The 21,330-nt window shown below is 37.1% G+C and overlaps 1 protein-coding gene and 1 pseudogene across 1 annotated transcript; both read left to right on the top strand.

The window, feature by feature from the left end:
- The first annotated feature begins 5,377 nt into the window (after positions 1–5,377).
- Positions 5,378–20,790, top strand: LOC147861654 (translation elongation factor Ts (EF-Ts)). The gene is made up of 8 exons (XM_087322899.1): positions 5,378–5,702; positions 13,237–13,409; positions 13,979–14,068; positions 14,995–15,166; positions 17,372–17,562; positions 17,729–17,854; positions 20,324–20,412; positions 20,503–20,790. The coding sequence occupies exons 1-8, from the start codon at positions 5,474–5,476 to the stop codon at positions 20,564–20,566; spliced, it is 1,134 nt and encodes a 377-aa protein (XP_087179025.1). The 5' UTR covers positions 5,378–5,473; the 3' UTR covers positions 20,567–20,790.
- LOC147861655 (uncharacterized) lies at positions 9,721–10,236 on the top strand (annotated as a pseudogene).
- Positions 20,791–21,330: the final 540 nt, after the last annotated feature.

Below are 21,330 nucleotides of genomic sequence, written 5' to 3'. Positions count from 1 at the left end.
AACCTTGAATCGATTTTCATGACAATTGATTTGACCTAAATAGAGCTATGTAGATATGAAGGGGTACCACTTGAAGTTGTGATGCAAACTATCCCTATGCAAATAGATGTAAGGACAATAAGACAAATGTCCCAACCAAAGAACCCTCAATACACTCATCAAGTCAATGAGAAAATAGAAAACCTCAAGACTAGCATAGAATATCCCATAGAATGCAGAAGGTGGGTATCTATGATCATAGTTGTACCCAATAAAAATGGTAAATCTGAATATATGTTGAATTTTAAAGAGAAAGATGCCTATAATTTTATCAGTTGGTTCTCTGGATACAATCAAACATCAAGCCTTGTTCGCCCCCTTATAAAAAAATGCAATTTAGGTTAAAAAGTGTGGCAAACACTAATCAAAGAGACATTGATACCATATTTGAATATGTCCATTATAAGACCATATTCAACAAAGCAAAAGATGTAGAAAAGGCTACTAAGAAGTTGAAGGAAGTTTGGATATTGTTGAGATGGCAAGCTTGGATAGACAAAAATGCCAAAACCGAAAGGGCTTAAAGGCTGATGGAGGCTAGACCTCCTAGCTTGTATTACGAATAACATAGGTCAGTTAGATGTCAAAGCTCATAAACGAGCATATTGTACCTACGTCAGACCACTATCTATATTTGCATCAAACCTTGAATAAAGCTCTAGTAATATATAGAGGACTTATGCTACAACTTGAAAATGGGACCTCACTTACCTCAAGGAGATCTTTGGGAAGAGTAAAGAATACAAATAATCCCTGAAACCACCACACAAATGTTATTTGAGTTAACCATGGTTTCATATTAAGTCGTGTTGTTTAAAACTAGCATTAGGATGACATCATTATTAAGGAAAAAGTCATCGTATAGGCCACTCAAAGAGTTCAAGAATATAGAGTAAAATAAGCAAAGTCCTTACAAGAACAATCCTCTCGTCCCTAGACCAGGATAAGGATTTCCATGTTCATTTAGAGTCATTTGATTTTGCAATGTGAAAAATCTCAACAAAACATCCAAATATGAGAAGATGATTTCCTTATAATGTTTGCTAGTTGAAAACTAAATCCAATTAAACAAAACTACTCCACAACAAATGGGGAAGCTCTAGGTTGGATCAATTGTGAGGCCCGAAATGTAGCTTATTCTTAGTAGTTGTCATCCTAAAATGGGCATCTTATATCATTTGAGTTCAAAGAAAAGCATGGACCCTTTTTTTAGAGACCAAGCAAAGAGGTGACATAATTATTATTAAAATGATTTAACCTCTTCATAATCATATAAGAAAACCTATACAAAGCCGGCAAGGACAATCTCCTTTATATATGTGTCTAAGATCACGACATCATCTCAATGATCGAAACAAACCCATCACAATAGTGGACAAATTCTAGTTCAAAAGTCTCTTCCTACAAGATACTCCAAGGAGGACTATGGTGGTTGACACTCTTCAAGTAACGCCATGAGAATGTTAAACGTTATAATGAGTGTTAGGCCCCTAAGCACCCACTTAAAGCCAACCACAATCGTTTGCAACTGATAATTGCTTTTCAGCTGTTTGATTTTATGGTCTAGTCAATTAGGCGTCCAACTAAAAGCAATGCATCATCACAACAATAGAATATTGCATGAAATGGACTAATTTAGTTAATGTGTACATAAAAAATGACTTAGATTATCCTCTCCAATCAATAATTGACCACAGTTCAAACTTCTTAAATTACATCGTAGCCAGTTACCATGTTTACTACAAAAAAGTACTCCTCAAGGTTGAAGTAGGTTGGTGGTCAATGCACACAACCACGTAAAGTGTCATCAATCACAACCACCAATCCGACAAGAGATTAAACCATGGCCAATATGATCCACCCTCAAACCATATAAATCAAGTCGAGCTCTTACCACTTCGGTAGTGACAAACTTTTGACACTTGTTTTTAGGTTTCTTGGATGAGTAAAGTTTATTTCGCAAGTTTCAATGTTAGGTCCTCCTCATGCCTTATCCATGCTATTGTATGAAGTACCTACCAATGACCGAGAAGATCTTTAATGAACCATTATTGTTGTTCCTTTCGAAAGGTGTGGCCCTTTTGCACACAACAATATCACAAAACCTAAACTATTTTGACTCGATTAGATCTTCCCTACCCAACTAACCTCTTGATGACCCTTTATCACAAACATCTTTGAATAACATTCATCCTCTTACCACAATTGCATGCCATCATCCAACATCTTGATGGTTCAACCCCTCAAGTTGTGAGTTGTGGGCTTCTAAGTCTTCTCAACAACTGGCAAAGACACCCATGACTCGAGGTGCAAGTCATGGGCTTGTGGCGTTGTTGTGAAGCAATTGCTTCATGATATAAAACAAACTCAAATGTTTGTCCTATTAAATGGAATCGGTAAGCCTTGAACCCACAACCTTGTATACCAAATACAAAGTACAAGCCATTACAACAAACTATTTTATATAACTAATAGTTTTTATTGCCTTATGTTTGTGTCATTCATGAGAAACTCGAGTGATGCATCACATGTGAGCCAAATGACAATCATCCATCACATGCATCACATGCATTTCATGCACCCCCACATACATACTATGCATGTGCACCCCAATATAAAGAGAGGAAGGGATGCTTAAGGGGGAAAGGATCAAAAAGACATACTTCAATTGACAAGACTTCCACCCTAATCATAAAAAAAATTCTGGGGTGTAACCCCCCCCCCCCCCCCCCCCCCTATAGATGTTTGGCCCTAGAGGTGCAAGCCATGCAAAGAATATACAAGTGTATCACAAATAGTCAAGAATATGCTCGATGATAGATTGCCAAAATAGGCCTAGAACATAGGATGGACGGTACGATAATCTAATGAGAGCAAAATCCTCTCTGTGGTTAGGTGTTACACATTCTTAAATGGTTTAAACGATGGGGAGTAAAAGATCTATTGGAGCTCTTACATGATGTTATATTGTATGTGATCATTGAGAGTAGATCACTAGAGGCCCTAAGGATGAACCGACAAGTTGCTAAAATGTCAAAATTACAAAATATGATGTTGTAAATGCTAAACCATCATATCATCATCACCTAAGTATGAAGATATGCAAAATACACAATGAAAACCAAGTGGAGAATGAATATGACGCACTTCTCGAATGTTCAACATATAAGGCAATTCACGAGAAGTATGATGTGCATGATAATTTAAGCATCATACACAAATTACCATCAACAATGGTGAGAACATATGTACATGCATTATTTTCACGTAGAGAGTTTTTACCACATATTAGTAACCCCCCTTCCTAGGTAGAAATCACATATAAAATGATATGTTTTTTTGGTTCCATAGGCCAAATTGGGTCTCCTTGAGGGTGGTAAAAAATCTATTCCATTTCATTCCACATTTATGAAAATTGCAATGCTCAAGAAGGCTCACCCATTCAATCCCCATGTTTGCCACCTCATGTCTCACCAAAAACTAAGCCCAACCAAAGGTATCAACAACTTGACTCTCGTCCCCTTTCATGATTGATTTGATGCCGATCAATTTTATCATGAGTTCATTGTTCGGTTGCATCTCACCCACGCCCTACATGACTCCATGATCCATATTGAATATAGGGAATGACCAACTAACATATTTACATACCAAACAACTACCCTTATTCTTTAGCAAATTGATTTCTAGTTTCAATGACAACTTGCTGCTCACCCCATAATTGCATGTTGACCCGGTCTTTTATCTACCCTAACATCAATAATAGCTCAAATGCACGTCAGATACAAGTATTCAATATGCCAATAAATCATTAGTTTCCAGACAATCATAAAATTTGAGATCAACTATTTATTATTATTATTATAATAGTTTGTTTTGCATAAACATAATATGCTCATAAGTTATATTCCTCATTCCTCTCTTTTCTCCTTCTCAATTTAGTCTCCTTGAATGACTTTGGATGCCCTTATTTATGCAAGAGGTAGAATTCCAAACATATTAGTGTTTGTTTCCCCGATAACATAGGAATTGATTTCCCACTTAGATCATGATGCATCATAAAAATAGCTACTTTTCAATATGTGGGATTGATTGCATAACTTTCCCTAAATGGCATACATGAAATGGAAGATTTGTTTCTATCTTCACGCAATAAGGATGGATTTTTTTTGAGAAAACATAGAGAAATTATAGTCTATCAATAGATAAATGACTCTAACCTTACCCTAATAAGTTGAGATTCAATCATGATGACTAGGGAAAAAAGTCAAGTTGAAGATGGATCAAACTCGGGACATGTTATCACTCAGAATCGATTCTATTGAAATGATTCATTCATTGCTCTTTCTAGGAACATGATGAATTTTGTAAATGCTTTGCCAATCACGAAGATTCTCACCATGCAATGATGTAGCACAAAGATCTCCAATGGGACTCACAAGGAAGAAGGTTAATTTCCTTAAAAACTTACTCCACCTTTCATACAATAGTATCAAATATAGGATGTTGGGAAGAAGAGTTTTATCCCCATAAACATTTCGCAATTTCTAGAAAGGGTAATTTGTGAGGAGACCGATATATATAAAATTCCTAGGATACATAATAAGGGAGCTATATATACCCTTGAGATCTATAGTTATAACCGATTGGCACTGTGAGGCAGACATGACCAAGCTCGCGAGCAAATTCCTGAGGGCAAAACAAGCAAAGATGAAGTATATGTATTGTCCCTCATACTCCCGTCGTGAAGGGCCCAACTCTGATATCATTGCACCCAATGAGATTTACAAAGACCAAGCCCAAGAGCAAGACATGTTGTTACTATCCCGAGGTCTGAACAAGTTGAGAGAAATTCAATAACCCTCGTACTCCCCCCCACAATCAAATAGATGCACACTCACACCTCACATCTCACGTAGTGCATGGAATGAAATTATAGGAAATCTGATAATAGTTCTTATGTTGATAAGTGGGAGTGAAATCCTCAAGATCCTACCTCGCCATGCTATTAGAAACAGACCAACTCATGATATATATTGTTGCACCCAGTGAGGGTTACAAAGATCAAGCCCAAGAGCAAGACCTAGTGAGGGTATAGGTCACACCATTTGCTCAGGGTTGGTGCTATATATACATATATGCATGCATGTATATATCATATATGTATAGGCTATAGCTATGTATGTATGTATATGTATGTATATAAGATGTGTGCGTGTTTGAGAGGGAGAGAACTATATATGAAGAGTGCTGCTAGCTTGCGTTTTAAAAATTACTACGAGTACCCCCCAAATGATTTTACAAAATTACTGGAGATACCCCCCCGGGCCCCTAACACAGATCTCCTGCTGCAAGGGTTTTGCTCTGAGAAACCCTCCCGCCCTCCCTCCATCTTCTCCGTTCTCGTCGTGGATTCTGTCTGCAGAAAGAAAGAATGAAAGCCCGATGTCTTCCGCTTCGCCTTCGGCCTCGTCACCACCACCAGACGATGACGATGAGAAGCTTATTCGGCTTCTATACACAGATATGCTCGTATAGTGTTAATGATGGATCTTCTTCCACAAACGAGAATTCTTCTGCTCTCATCAGGAAGCTTCGAGAGAAGAGCAGTGCTCCCATGAAGGATGTCAAGGCTGCTCTTGTGCAATCCAACTGGGATTTAGGTAAGTCTCGCCTCCCCCCTTTCTCTCATTTTCATTCGTCCATTCTTGGTCTATTTTCGTGTTGCCTTGTCTTTTCTTTCTTAATTAAAGTGAAAACACTGCAGTGAACGCTTCCGGTTTTGAAACACTAGGTCAAGCTTTAAATTGTGCATGTTATGTTGTTGAATTTAAGAAACTTCTGGCACATCAATGGAGATACTTGTTGACCATATACATGTAGTTAACTTCAACATAATGTGGTCTGTTCCAGTAACCCTTTTATATTGCCATGTATCTCATTATATTAATCTCGAGCTAACCCATAACCCTATTGTAAAGTTTTTTGTTTTTGCTAGTAAGATAAAATTTGTTCTTTTTTCTAATAGAACCCCCCTCTTAATTTAAGTGTTAATTAAACGTGCCATTAAAGCTGCCATTAGATGAACACAGGGCTATGGATAATGTTATACTCTCCTTTGTATAGCCTTCCAAGATTACTTATATTTTTTGACTGCGTTCTACACCATTCTTTCATTGATCAATTGATCAATTGATCAAGAAGTGATGCAAAGTCTTGTCCTTTCAAAACTCCTATTCTAAAAGTTTATTTTTCTGGTAAGGAGCCTTGGAAAAACTATGCCTCATTTCCTATAGAGAAAGGTTGAAAGAGAACAACCTTGAAAGAGAGATGATGATGGTGGTGTGGTTGGATCCAAAACACTAAGGGAGTGGGCTGCTGTGTGAGGAGAGAGAAAGTAGAGAAAGCTGTGTAGAAAATGTAGAGAAAACCCTAGTTGCTAAAGTCCCACTCTTACTATGAGAGGTTTTGGGACCAAAAAAATATAGTAAAGATGTGTCTAGAAAGCTCTCGAAAGGAGCTTTCACATGGAAGGGTAAAAAATATACAAAAAAGAGAGTCCTTGGGGCCTTTATCCCCAACAATCTCCCACTTAAAGGACCAAGGAGGCTACTTTAAGTTAAGTAACTCCCACTATCTCTATACATAGCTGATGTTGTGCCTTGGGTAGACACTTTGTGAGAGAATTTGCAGGATTTTGTGAAGTATTGACCTTGATGAAAGTGATTAGGCCATCCTCTAGCACTTCTTTGATGAAATGGTATCTCACATCAATATTCTTTGTGCGAGCATGAAACATTGCATTCTTTGCCTAACATATGTCACTATGCCTATCACATCCAAGAATAGGGGCCTTTTCAGTCATCCCAAACTCATTGCACAAGCGGGCTAACCAAATGGCTTCTAAGGAAGCCTCTGTGGCTGAAATATATTCAGCCTCTGTAGTAGATAGTGTAACTATCCTCTGAAGTCTGGAGCACCATGAAATAGCTCCACCTGCAAGGGTGTATACATAGCCACTTGTGGACTTATGTGTATCCATATCACCTGCCATGTCTGAATCACAAAATCCTTTTAACTCTAATGGACCCTTTCCATAATAGAGGCATTTACCTTTGGTCCCTTCAAATATCTCAAGATAGATTTGATTGCCTCCCAATGAGCTCTACCAGGATTAGCCATGAATCCGCTAACAAGTCCGACTGCATGAGCAATGTCTGGCCAAGTGGCAACCAAAGCATACATAAGTGAACGACAAGCTTATGCGTATGGAACATTCTTCATGTAATTGGCTGCATTATCATCTTTGGGACAATCATACCTTGGAAAGCTTAACTTGTGGCTGCAACGGCACTCCAAGAGGGTTAGCATCAGCCACATTAAATCTGTCCAACACGTTTTCAATGTACTTTTCTTGGGATAAATGCAAAGTATACTGATGCCTATCCCATTTTATTCGCCTACCAAGAATATGCTCAGCTTCCTCAAGGTCTTTCATTGAGAATGTAGAGTTCAACTGTTGTGTTAGAGCATTCAGAATTATCTTTTTTCCCCCTGCTAGCAACATATCATCGACATACACTATGAGAATAATTGGGTTGTCATCTTCATCCTTTTTAGTGTACAAACGGTGGTCTGCATGGCTTCTTTTGAACCCATGTTTGAGCATAAATGCATCAAACTTCTTATACCATTGCCCGAGGGCATGTTTCAGCCCATATAAGCTCATTTTAAGCTTCCATTTTAAATTTCTACCTGTTTGGGTGGTCACAAATGCATGAAATTTCTTAAATGAAGCAAAGGCTTCAGCCTTAGATTTTTAACAAATATACCCAAAGCTTCCTTGAGTAGTCATCAACAAAAGAAATAAAATAAAGAGCACCCTCCATAGATTTGGTGAGCATGCTATGCAGCAAACATAAGAATGAACTATATCTAGAAGATTATGCTTATGAGAGACACCAGAGTAGTAGGAATTCTTTACTTGCTGACCATATTGGCATTCATTACAAAAATCAAGTTTTCAGCCTTTAGCATCGAACTTGTCCAAATTACATAGTTTATCAAGGCGTTTTTGGCTCATGTGGCCAAGTCTTTTATGCCATAATTCCATATGTGAATGATTCAGTCAAGGCAATAAACTTGGCCATCAAAGATTTACCATGCAAGCAATTCAGAATCCCTTTCTTCGTACCTTTAATAGTTAGCCTAGAGCCTTCAATAAGCTTCCATGACCCTTTCTCAAAGAGGGTACTATATACTTGCATATCCATTTGTCTAACAAACAATATACTTTTCTTGATGCTTATGTAAAACCAACTCATTAGTACCATCCACAATGAGATGCACTGTGCCAATACCTTCAATAGAACAAGCATGGTTATTTCCAAGGTATACATGTCCATGGTTGCCTGCATGAAATGTTAGTGCTTAATCCTAATGTAAGTATGAAATAAGGAAATATAAGATAGGTAGATAGAGATAGAGAGAGAAAGAGGGGTGCCGTCCAATCGATCATCCTTGAGCGAAGGGATCGAGACAAACTCGAGCCTTGATTGGTGTCCTATACCACCACCATGGCATCGAGTTGTATCTAGTATTGGCGCGCTCGCTACAAGAGTGTGTTCACCACACGATCACAATCTCGACGTAGTCAAACAATGATGTCCTTAATGAGGGTAGCTAGGCCTCATATTCATAGCTAGACCTAAGGCCCCTAGGCAAATTCACACTTAGCCCTTATGGGTTGTCTCAATTCCTAGGATTAAAAGTAATCTTCCCTTCGTTACACTCTCGATTAAACCTTACACTTTATCCTTTGTATAGAATATTACGGTTCAACTTACCACAGGATAAATTATGGTCATGCCCGTAACATGAAAGGTAATAAAACACTCTTTAATAGGAGTAACATGGAATGATACACCAGAATCCACAATCCAAGTTTGTGACAAAGCATCATTCAGTGTAAGCAAGGCATCAATTATATTGCTCTTTGTAATCTGCATATCCTGTGCATGAATAAAAATAGAAGCATCATTAACTTCAGCATGATCTGCTGCCATAGTAGCACAAAGAATATCTTTTGCATCTGATGTCTCCTCAATGATGATATACTAGAGGCCACATTGGCCTTCTCTTTGTCCTTGTCCTTAAAGCTGTTATGTGCTTCATTTTTGTTTGTTGACATATTTTGGTAGTGATGTGCGTGAACACACTTAGGACCACATGGGCATTTTTTCCCTCTTTAGGAGGTTTTTTCCCCCTGTCCATAAATACTCGCATAACCCTAAAGTGGGTAAGTTTTTGTGATTCAAAACAAGAACCCAACAGTGGTATCAGAGCAACTAAGCGACGTTTGAGCAGCAACGCAACGAGTGAACAACAAGGCGACGACTCTCATATGCAGTCCGTCTACGTCATCTGTGGTGGCATTTTTTTGTTGTTGCAAAACAAATTTCTGTGTGTTTTCTTCCTTTGCATAGTTTCAATTGTGTTTTTTTCGGCTTCCAAGTCGATTCAATCCTACTAAAAGCCTCCTTGAGTCTTCTACGACATTCCAACAACCCTCTTTTGTATGGTTGCTGGACAGAAATCTGATTTGCTTCCTTTTCTCTTTGCTGGTTCATCTTCTAAGTCAAAGAGGTACGTTGTTCCCTTTTATTCATTCAACAATCCATTTTTTGCATCAAAACGTGTTCAGTCAACGACCATGGCTGAGGGCAATGATGTATTTCGGATGCTTGCTGTTGAGGATAAATTGGATGGAACAAATTACCCTCTGTGGGCTTATATGATGTGCCATGTATTAGTAGCGAAGGGGTTGTGGAATGTGGTTCAGGGGGTTGAAAAACATCTTGTTGTTGAGAACACAAACACTGATGGTACTGATTTTGTCAAGGATGTTGATCATCCTACTCATGCTCATGCTGCAGTTTCTGTTGTACCTAATGCAGAGCAACTTCTTGGGATGGCAGAGATGCTCAAGCACATGCTTTGATAGCTTTGTTTGTGAAACGTGCCATTATTCCCCATATTCGCTCTTGCAAGACAACAAAGGATGCTTGGGATACTCTTACCACTTTATACAAAGCAAGAAATGAGGGTCATGTTGCTTATCTCCAAGAACAGTTAGAGAGTGAGCACATGAATGAAGCTGATTCTATGGACAATTTTTTTACGAAAATAAAAATTTAAAGGAACAATTAATTTTTGATGATGAAATGATACCAAATAGTTCACTTGTGCAGACCATTCTAAATGGTCTGCCTGATTCATATTAGAGTTTTGCTTTTACTCTTCGTTTAATGATGAAAGGTAATCCCAATGCCTTATCGTTCGAGGAGCTAGTTTCTATTTTGTTATAGGAAGATCAGTCTAGGCAAAACATGTCTATTATGTGTGTTGCAGATCAAGCTTTCCTAGCTAGTCAGAAAGGCAAAGGTAAATGGAACTCATTTGTTAACAAGCAAAGATTTGCTAATACTTCACAAATGAATAAAAAAAAAACAAGAGTAGAAACAAAAACTGTTTTTGCAAATATTGTAAAGGAACTCATCATATTATAAAGAACTGTCCAAAACTGGCTGCAAAAGAGGCAAAGAAAAAAGAGGCAGGACTCGTTGTTACAGAAGTCTCTGCACTGAAAACAGAGTTTGCAAAATCTTGTGCAAAATGAAGAATGGGCATTTACTATTGTTTGTAGTTTTGAGCCATCTTCACTTGAACAATGTATGTCTGCTGTAGAATCAGATGTTTGGTACTTCGACAGTGGGGCAACCAAACATATTACCTCGCAGTGCAATTTCCTCTCTTCATTGGAGCTTGCCCCAATAGGGAATATTGTCACATGCGCCAACAACTCATCTTATCCGGTTATGGGTGTTGGTAATCATTTTGACTATTACTGATGGTAGTTCTTTCACCTTGTCAGATGCTTATTTGTGCTAGGGATCAAGAAAAATCTGTTGTCAGTTTCAACATTAGCCAAGATTGGCTTGGTTGTTAAATTTGTTGAAGATAGGTGTACAATTCATGATTTGTCCAATGGTGATGTTATTATTGCTTCTGGTGTTTTATGTCGTGGGCTGTATAAGCTCGTAGATTATGAAAGATCTATAAATGATTCAGTGTGTGCAATACAGGATTCTTAGGCTATTTCAGATGCAAAGATTTGGCATGCACGCTTTGGTCATTTGCCTTTATCGTCAGTTAGACAAATGGATATGCATGGATATAGTACCCTCTTTGAGGAAGGGTCATGGAAGCTTATCAAAGGCTCTAGGCTAATTGTTAAAAGGTATAAAGGGACTTTGTATTGCTTGCATGGTAAATCTTTGATGGGCAACTCCATATGGGAGTGAACTTCAGCAAAGCAATAAACTTGCATGATAAAGCATTTTTATGTAAGCAATAAAGAGTTCCCTTCTTTGTGCCTTTCACAGTCAACCTTAAACCTTTTGTTATTTTCCATGATCCTCTTTCAAAGAGAATGCTATAACCATGCATATCCATTTGACCATAGAAAGCAAACTCTTCTTGATCCTTGGTACATAAAAAAGCAAACTCTTCTTGATCCTTGGTGCAAAACCAACTCATTAGTGCCATTTCTGGAAAAATGCACCGTGTCAATACGCTCAATGGAACATGCATGATTGTTTCCAAGGTATACATGGCCATGGCTGCCTACACTAAAAGTAGAAAAACACTCCTTGATAGGGTCACAGGAAATGAAGCACCAGAGTCAACTATCCATGTATGGGCCAATGCATCATTGGCGGTCAACAAAGCATCATTAAGATCATTCTCAGTGATGCACATGTCCTGTGCATGAACATTTAGAGAGGCATCATATGCATAAGTATCATCAGCTGAAAAAGTAGCACATAAAATGTCCTCAACATTTGACAACTCCTCTATGACTACATTAGAGGCCAAATTGGCCTTCTCTTTGTCCATTTGGCTGTCCTGTGCATCAATCTTGTCGTTTTTCTTGTCCTTCTCTTTTTGGTTAACTTGATGGATAAATTTGCTGGAATTTTAGAAATTCCAGTAGGATATCTCTTTCAATGTATGTGTTCAGCACGTTGATGGTGAGAAAACCTGCAAAAACCTAAGAATTTGCTGGAATCACAGATATTTTGCTCAAAGACACCTGTTTTAGCATGTAAATCACCTAAAAAAAGCCTATATATGAATTGTTGAGATGCCCAAGAAGTTCCTCAAAGCTTCGGAGCAAGGTTCTTCGCAATGAAATTGAAGATTATAAAAAATAGAGCACCTTTTCTTTGCTGTACAACACATGCGCAGTAGTTCTGAAACCCTAAATCCACTCTGATGCCAATTGAAAGGGTAAAAAATGATGTCAATAGAGTTAAGGAACACGCAGTAGTCATCAAAGTATGGGTGTGTTAGGAGCAGCAGTAGAGCAATGGCTGAAATGGACAGCATCGTAGTTGGAGGACCTCGCCTTTTGAAGTGAGATCCAAAAGTTCTAAATTTATGTTTTATATAAGCCATTTAGGGTTGGCCAAGTTCACATTGAACATGGCTTAAAAATAAAGAATAAGTGATAAGTGACTTGTGGGCTTTATAATTACGCCTATACACATGTATACACTATAAGGGGGTCATTTAGGGTCTTTACCCCAACACAACAACTCATCAACAAAGAATATCATAACTTTCTTTAGCTCCACTTCTTCTCATGCTATAAGTAAATCAGGGTCCATACACATGTTGTCTTAACTAGGACATTTGATTAACCAGGACACTCGAAAGAGGTTAGGATAGATCAGGCAATAGAAGTTTGTGGTGCGTGTAGTTCCTGATCATCTACATATTGTGCTTGTAACTATTGACATCAATAGATAAAGGTCATTATCACCTCACGATGAAGGTGCTTTCCTTGTTTCAGAGACCTCTCCGTCTTTAATCGAACCTTGTTGGAGATTTTTCTAAGGAAAAAGTTTCAGTCTAAGTTCAGAATCTTAAGTTCTTAGTTAATGAGACTCTTTAGAGCTTCATATTAAGTTGTGTTTTCTTTTGGTTTAATTGCAAATGCAAGACAACATTTTAAGGTGTACTCTCTTGTTCGTCTCATAGGCCATTTTGGCCGCTTAGAAACCGTTAGTCTATATTTCATTCTATCTGTCTATGGTTCAAATAACTTTGGTTATGTTTCTGGTGAACTTGCAGAGGCAGCATTTACAGAATTGCGAAAGAAGGGACTTACATCAGTAAGCAAGAAGGCATCCAGAGTTGCAACTGAAGGTCTTCTGGCACTATGTTCGAAGCCGGGACTAGCAACCATTATAGAACTTAACAGTGAGACAGACTTTGTGGCTCGAAATGACATATTCCAACACTTGGTAAATGTTTTTTGTTCATTAGTTAAGGATTCATTCATCTTAACCTTCTGTTTATTCGTGATAAGCAGAATTACTCATGAATTTATAGAATTCTCGCTTCATACAAGGCCCTTCCACCTTGATTTTCAACCATTACTGCTACCTGTTACTACTCATGAATGTTTGTCAATACTATTACTTGACCAAAATAGAGTTGCACCCTAGACTCTAATGTCATTAATACGCATTTGACCATCGCCTAACTGCATGAGTTGGTGGAGGTTGTTGCTGCGCTATTTTGTCAACCGAGCTTTCACGATTACATTTCAAGTGCCCAGATTTCCTATTTCATTTTAACTTCATTGAAGTTGTGTAAATTGTAGAATGTTGTGAACTCTCTGCGTGTATAAATGTCTTCCATTAAATTTCTAGAGCATGTTATTTTAATTCTTCACTGTCCGATAGTGCAAGGTAATTCATTTGCTAAGATATGCAAGGTAATTCTATTCTTTTTCAGTTTGAATTACGATAGTTTGATTTGCAGTGTTACATTTGGATATTACGATATTGATAAAATTATTTTTATGCAGGCATCACGTGTAGCAAGTGCAGCTCTAACATTATGTAGTGACAGTTCAAACATTCCTGGGGCTAATGCCATTGATCTCGAAGCATTGCATGTAAGTGTTTCCAAGTGGACGAAAAATCTCTCAAGGAGGAATGCAGATAGATTTTGGAACCTTTTTGGCTTCTAAATGCTATGAATGAAATTTTTTCTATCAAATATGGATGAATGTGTGAACAATTTTTATTTTCCAGCCAAGAAATCAGAGGTATCTCATAATTTGATTGAAATTCACTACTGTGTTGATGACAGTAACTATAGTTTCTATCACATTATTTCGAGTTTTGCTACTGTCTACTTGCCATATCATGCTATAATTCTAATGTTTGTGCTATACGTTTTCAACTCCAATAATTTATGACCCCTGTTTCTATTGTTTCTATTATACAGAAACTCAATTCCTGTGGTCTGTTTTTGAATGGCAACTATGATTCAAATAATAAACACATTTTCATATGTATTGAAGATGCTTTCAAAAGAGTGCACTTAGCCTTTGTACCAGCTATGTAAATACAAGAAAACTTATCCCAATGGTAGTTTTTCCTACAAGGGGACAGTATAACAAATGCATACAGGTATGGAAGTGGGTGAAATGTATGGTTAAGATTCTCTGAAACATCATGCAGGGCCCTAAAATTGAAGGAAATACGCTATATATAACATAAAATATGTTTTCGTTCTTTGGGCTTTTAACATGGTTATCTTAACTTGAAAACCATTCACATGCATGAATGAATGGATATGCGCAGTCTCATAGTCTCCTCCAAATATCAAGTTTTTGCATGACTCCAATGATATCATATCTTTAATATTGCATACTGCATTATAATAGCTCCTCTGATGGCTGTAATATGGATAAACTCGTATAGTTTCATTATTTATGGTTATTTTCAGTGCTGCAATTCAATAGTTACAGCGATCATTGATGATCTGTGTGTCCTATATCTGTTATTGATAGTTAGTGTTGCTTTGATTTTTTAGTCCAAACGGGTTAAATTGGAGCATCCCAAATTAAATTGTGAAGCTACAGTCCAAGAGGCCATACATGAAGCTGCTGCCATTATGGGAGAGAACCTGAAGCTGAGAAGGGGTTTCTGCATCAGTACAAATTCTGGATTGGTCTCATCATATTTGCACATGAGCCCACATCAAGGTTTCAAAAGCTTCACGTCATTAAATATGATCGAGTTTGTTTTCTATAAGGATCAATTATTGTAAAGGTCTGAGTTGTTTTCTTTTTTTGTTTTGAAGTAGTTAATGTGTCGTGGGAATATATGTGGATGCATAAGTGCCCCAAATAAGAAAATTGAAATATAGTTCAGAAGGAAAAACATGATGATACATGCAAGTTCTTGCTAAATGCCTTTACCTTTGATTTCCTAAGCTTAGTAATTCTACCAAAGCATGGTGTTACAAACAAACCATCAAATATTGCTATTGGAAAAATTCAAATATGGGCCTAAACCTACAACATTTGCATTAGCATCCCCTTACAAAAACAGCGTATATGATATTTTCTAACAAAACAGTGAAAGTGCAAATGTGACTGTTGATCAGATACATGTAAAAACTTCAGGAGATTTAGTAGCTGTATATGATACTGATTTACATAGGGTAATTGATTTTGCATGACTTCCTCGGTCCTGCAAAGAAATACTGGATATTTTCATTACACTGTTCCTAATCCCTAGAAAGCACAGTTAGATACCCAATCCCTGAGTACCCCTTATCCAAAGGTTCGTGGTAGGAGTGATGGATTATATTAGACCACAATTAACAATTATTATTAGCCGGATCGGCTATGACAAGTCGGCTATAGAAACAGAAATAGATTCGGCTACAGCCGAATCGGGTAGCGCCCACAATACAATCCGAATCGGCTACAACACCGATCGGCAATAACACCACAGCAATTAGGAACTTAATCAGGAATTAACACACATAGATAAATAGACAACAGAGTACTGTATACACAAAACTCTTCTATATTAACTCTCAATATACAGTCCCTTTATGTACAAGGTTCATGCCCCTTTTACAGGTAATCATGTAGTGTTACAATGCCGAATTGGATTGGCACATCCTTTCGGATCATATCTCTAACATCAAAGGTCATAGCTATTCGGATCAAATTCTACTACATCGCTTCATATCTACTATTATTTCGGCTATAACAATATTTATACTAATAATATTTTTATCTATTAACTATTAGCCAGCTTCACACTGTTAGCTGGCCGTCCAAATCGGCATTCAGCTTCCATACTCTGGCCGGCTGATAGCCGTTTCAGCTTCACTCCTTGTCTTCTTTCTACTCCTGAGGGAAATATACACTTCCTTTTGTACGTCTTAATCTTTCTTGAGCCTCCTGAGTGATCCAAGGGCAGTATCAAAATTGAACCTCTTCATTATATGGTGTAAGTGAGGGCAGGGACCTACGAACCAAGATAATTACCTGGATGACTCTTTGGAGTCCCTCACTGCCTCTTTTCTAGAGTTCTTGGTTGTGTCAGATGTGAGCACAGAAATACAAGAGAAACAATGCAGTTACTTGGTGGCATATGCAGGAGTGCATGCATCATATTCACGATTTTTTGGCTGTATGGAGGGACCTCAATTGATGCTGGCTAGGAATTTTTGACCAATTTGTATTTTGTGATGCCTGAGCTGCTAGGAGGCAGAATCGTTCCTTTATTAATCACTCTTTTGTTTGTTTAAACCTTTTGGCTTATTGTTCAATCACTGAGGGATATACCAATTTTAATGATCAAGATTGACAGCATAGCCAAGTTTGTGTTTCATAGGACTATATGGGGTTATTTAGTCTTTGGGCTGTTGTAAAATGTCGATGGCATTTTCTTTCTTGATTGATATTAGGCTGGGTATATCTGTAGGTGATGTGATAAGTTGTAAACTTGGACAGTCATACATTTGTTCCCGACATGAAATGCATGCATAGACAATGCATGGATATTGGAACTTATCTACTAAAAAAGGCTTTGTTCTTGATGGTGAAATCAAACACACGTCATATTTGCTTTCTGATTAGATATTACGCTAGCTATATGTGAAGTTGATGCCATAGAATGTGAATCTAGAGAATCTTATGTCTAATCTCGAGTGTGAGATTTTCTTAGTTCTGGATGGTTATATTTTTTCAATTGCATGTTTTGTGGTTTTATTTTGGTGAAATTTCACCCTTTTTCCCATATGTAAGATTGGAGTAAAAATATATTCAATCGTTCTGTTAAGGGTCAGCATTGATGAGCAATAAAAGTGTTTGTATACACTTGTCCTTTTGAATATCTTAAAACTATATTCATATTTTCACTATTGGTGTTTATATGTTCATATGCAGGGCTGGGAAAAACTGCAGGAATCTTGACTTTAGAAGCCAAAGAAGGAACTATACAACCAACCTCTGTGGCTGTGAGCAATGTTGGAGATTTTCTTGCAATGCATATAGTTGCATCCCGGCCGCTGTTCTTATCAAAGGAACTTGTTACACAGGAGGTTTGGGACCGTGAACGAAATATAATATTGTCTCAGGTAACATTTGTATGGTGGTCTCATAAGGCATTGAACTTGTTAGGTTCCATATAAGCTGAACGTAGCATTGGGATGGTAATCTTCAATATCCTTGTTTATGTGTAGAACATGATTGTATATGCTTCACCAAAGTTGGGGTTTGAATGCTCTTGTCCTTCATAAATAGGTAGCAGGAACCAATAAACCAGAGGAAATCCTCAATAAGATGGTCGATGGGCGATTGCGCAAATATGCAGAAGAGGTAGTTTTTTTGGAGCAAAAGTATATTATGGACGAGAAGCTTACAGTGAAGGTTAGTAACTCACCTCGGCCCCCCCATTATGTTTTTAATCTATGGTGGTTTTGCAGGATGCTGAATTGAAAAAATATAACCATATTAATGGAACAAGTTACCATTTTTCTACTATATCATAAAATAAAAGTTACTCTGTATTATACCTAGGGTTGTGGGCATGTAGGATGTGATATTAGGATCCAAAGAAGAACAGGTTTCACATGTAGGTGGATCACGCGCACTTGTTAGTGGAAGACATTGCAAATGTATGGTAGTCTGAACTCTTTTTTTGGTTGTAACATGATCGGCTATCATTAGGTTCAGCTTTTTAAGATTCTTGATTAAACCAGAAGTTTGAAGAACTTATTTCTCCAAAGTGAATCATGTCAATGGCTGAAGGATTCATCCATAAAATTCTTGAACATCGAGAGTCACTCATCAACTCCACATACTAACTGAAAAGAATGGTTTAGTTTGGTCCCATGCTCAATAATTGACCTCTAAGGATGATAGTAAAATCTTGCTCCCTCACTCTCCAGGTGCCTGATATGACAGGCATAGCTGCGTTGGAATATATGTAGTATCATCTAATGCCCATGATTCCAATATCATTGTAATTAAATCACAGTGTAGTTTCACAGGGAAGCTACCTGGTGTAGGTACAATTTGTTTTTGCTTTATTTTAGTTGACTAAATTAAAATTCACATAGATATAACTTTTAGTGTCTCATAGATCACCTTGGCATTTTGAAGACATCAATATAACATTTTATTTATTTCTATCTATCTCTGATATTATGATTATAGCCTACTGGTAACCCATGTTTTTACTAACATATACACCTGGGTTCAAATATCCTAAAGATGACCTTCTGGCCTCTGTAGGGTTTAGGGTGTCTTTCTGAGCTACATCTATTTGGTTTCCGCTCTACACAGTATAGAATCTGGAGGCTGAGTGCATGGCCTTCTGGTCTCTGTGGGGTTTAAGGTGTCTTTGTGAGCTACTTCTAATTGGTGTGTCTGTCTACACAATATGAGCACATCGTTTCTCAAAGCTGTAAGGCTTCTTGGGTTGTCTTCGTTTTCTGATTTTTTATATATTCTTCTTGTGATTTGCTTAGGATTCACTGAGTTAGTTGTATAAGGGTGAAGGATTTATCAAGTTTTTTTTATACATGTGCGTACCTAGTAGAAATAAAACCTCACATATGCATGTATGTAAAATCAGATATGGACAGTACATTTGCATTGTTGAGCTGTTGGATTCCTATGGACGGTTATATTCCTTTATCATTGACCTTTTTCAAAATGCAGAAACCTGGAATGAATTATCAAGTTTTTTTATTATAAGGGAAATAAGGTTATGCAGCGCAAAGAAACTTTTACCTCCATATTTGATGAAATTTTATAAACTAACTGATTAGATGATGGATGGCCTTCTATATATTAACTTTATTCATTTCAAAGGAACTTTTCCAGCCTATATCCTGATTTTAATTTTCTCCTTATTTCTAAAGATAGTGATTTGAATCTGTTGTTTCCAAAAGATAATTTTGGTCATATTGTGTGGAAAGGCCTTTTTATGTATATGCCATGCTTCTTTATTCTCATACCAATATAAAGTTTGTATATTTGTGTATGTCTAAAGAATATAGATCATGGGCATGTAAACAGTCGTCGAGTATAACTAAAGAGTTAAAGAAAACCACATATCGCCTTTAAAATTGCATGGGAAACCAGCGGAAAAGTCAAAATACACAAAAGCAAAATATTTTCCGGATGGATGCAAGATATGCTTAAATGCTTTTGAAGATGATGCAATAGACTTCATGGTGCCTTTGTAGAGTCCTTTGTGAATGGGACTTTTTTGCAATGTTTGGAGAGAGGTGGGAGCTCATGCTTCACACTTCATATTATATATAAAATGCATTCTTTTAGTTCACATTCTCGTTGATGTGAGATAGCATCGGTGAGAATACTCATGAATTATGCATGTTTTGCCTTAAACAAGTTGTCATGTCCAAGTGCCACACTCCCTGCAATAATCGTTCACATACATTTATATTCGAGTTTTATTCACCACATTTTAAACCCCGGCCTATAATACACAGATTTCCCTCTCATTGACAATGTATATTCTCAATCGCAACATTCATTAGTAAAACTCTTTCACATTGAGGGTATGTTTCAGTTTGGCCCCATAGGTCTTATTTTATCTAGGCATGTTTTGGTGTTCCACTCTTTCCAGTTTATGTTATACATTCTGAATGGTGTGGGCTGTTTATGTATGTAGACAAATCTTATATGGTATAGGTTGTTTATATACATGTTAATTAGTGTTGTCCTTGAGGATTTTTCAACCAGATGGTGTTTTACCCATTTTATTTCATGTTGTAATATGTTCATTTATGGTGTAGACTATGTATCTCAACAAATCTTATATTTTATGCATGGTATATATTCATGTTGATTATTGCTGTGGTATAGGCTGTTCTTGAGGATCTTTCAAAGCAGACAGGATTTCCTATTAATATTGGGAGCTATCTGCGGCTTGAAGTTGGTGAGAATGTTGAGAGGTATTGATTTGTTTGATCTTGGTGTTGCATATGTAAACAAAGTACTCGAGGGAATTCACCAATCTCATGATAAATATATGTTGGATGCAGGGAGGAATCAGCAACCATCTCTGAAGAAGGAAATCAAGTAACACCTGGTGTCCAAGTAGGGTAAAAGCAGTTAAATAAAGTTAGTCTTGATTTTTGTTTATGCGGCATAAAAATAAAGGGTATTAACCTAATTGGTTTTGACTAATTTGAGCCCATTTGTAAGCCTTAAATTTTGTATCGTTTAAAATACATACCCAGAGTGATATGTTTGAAAAAGCAAGCAGGATGTAGTCAAGAGTTACATGAGCATTATTCTTGCAATTGGGAATTATTATTTTTAAGTTTGCATGCAAATGTCAAAGTTGTGAACCTTACCTTTCAAAGCAGCCTGATCCAGTAAATGTGATGAAAAATGGTTGTGTTTTGAGTGGACTATCTAAAATGACGCAATCCAAGTTTCTAACAAGTGTTAGAAAAGGAAGTGCTATTGTAAGGGAGGGTTTTTATTGCTTGGCAAATTGCCAAATACCTTTCCATCGACTTGCAATCTGAACATCTGAGCTTGACTACAACTATTTTAAGTTTGCATGCATTAGATTTGTAAATATCAAATAATATATGCATAAAATTATGTTACATATGAGCTTCCTGAACAATTGTTATTCCAAAACTAGTTGTCAAGTTACTGTAATTCATAAATATCCAAAATTTTAAGTTGTGAATAAGCAAATTCATAGATGTCACTCGAAATTTAGACATATAAAAGGTGATTAGACCAAAAATTGTGATAATGTTTTCAATCATGTTTAAATGATATTACTCCTGAATTTTATATGATAATGTATTGCTATCTGATTAATAATACTTGTTGCACAATCATTGTTCTAA

This window comes from Azolla caroliniana, unplaced genomic scaffold, assembly GCF_043228905.1.
Source record: "Azolla caroliniana isolate FFs.n. ecotype wild unplaced genomic scaffold, voAzoCaro1.0.p SCAF_7, whole genome shotgun sequence".
Classification (NCBI taxonomy): Eukaryota; Viridiplantae; Streptophyta; class Polypodiopsida; order Salviniales; family Salviniaceae; genus Azolla; species Azolla caroliniana.
Note: the sequence above shows the minus strand (reverse complement) of the source record. Positions and strands in the feature narration are given on the sequence as shown.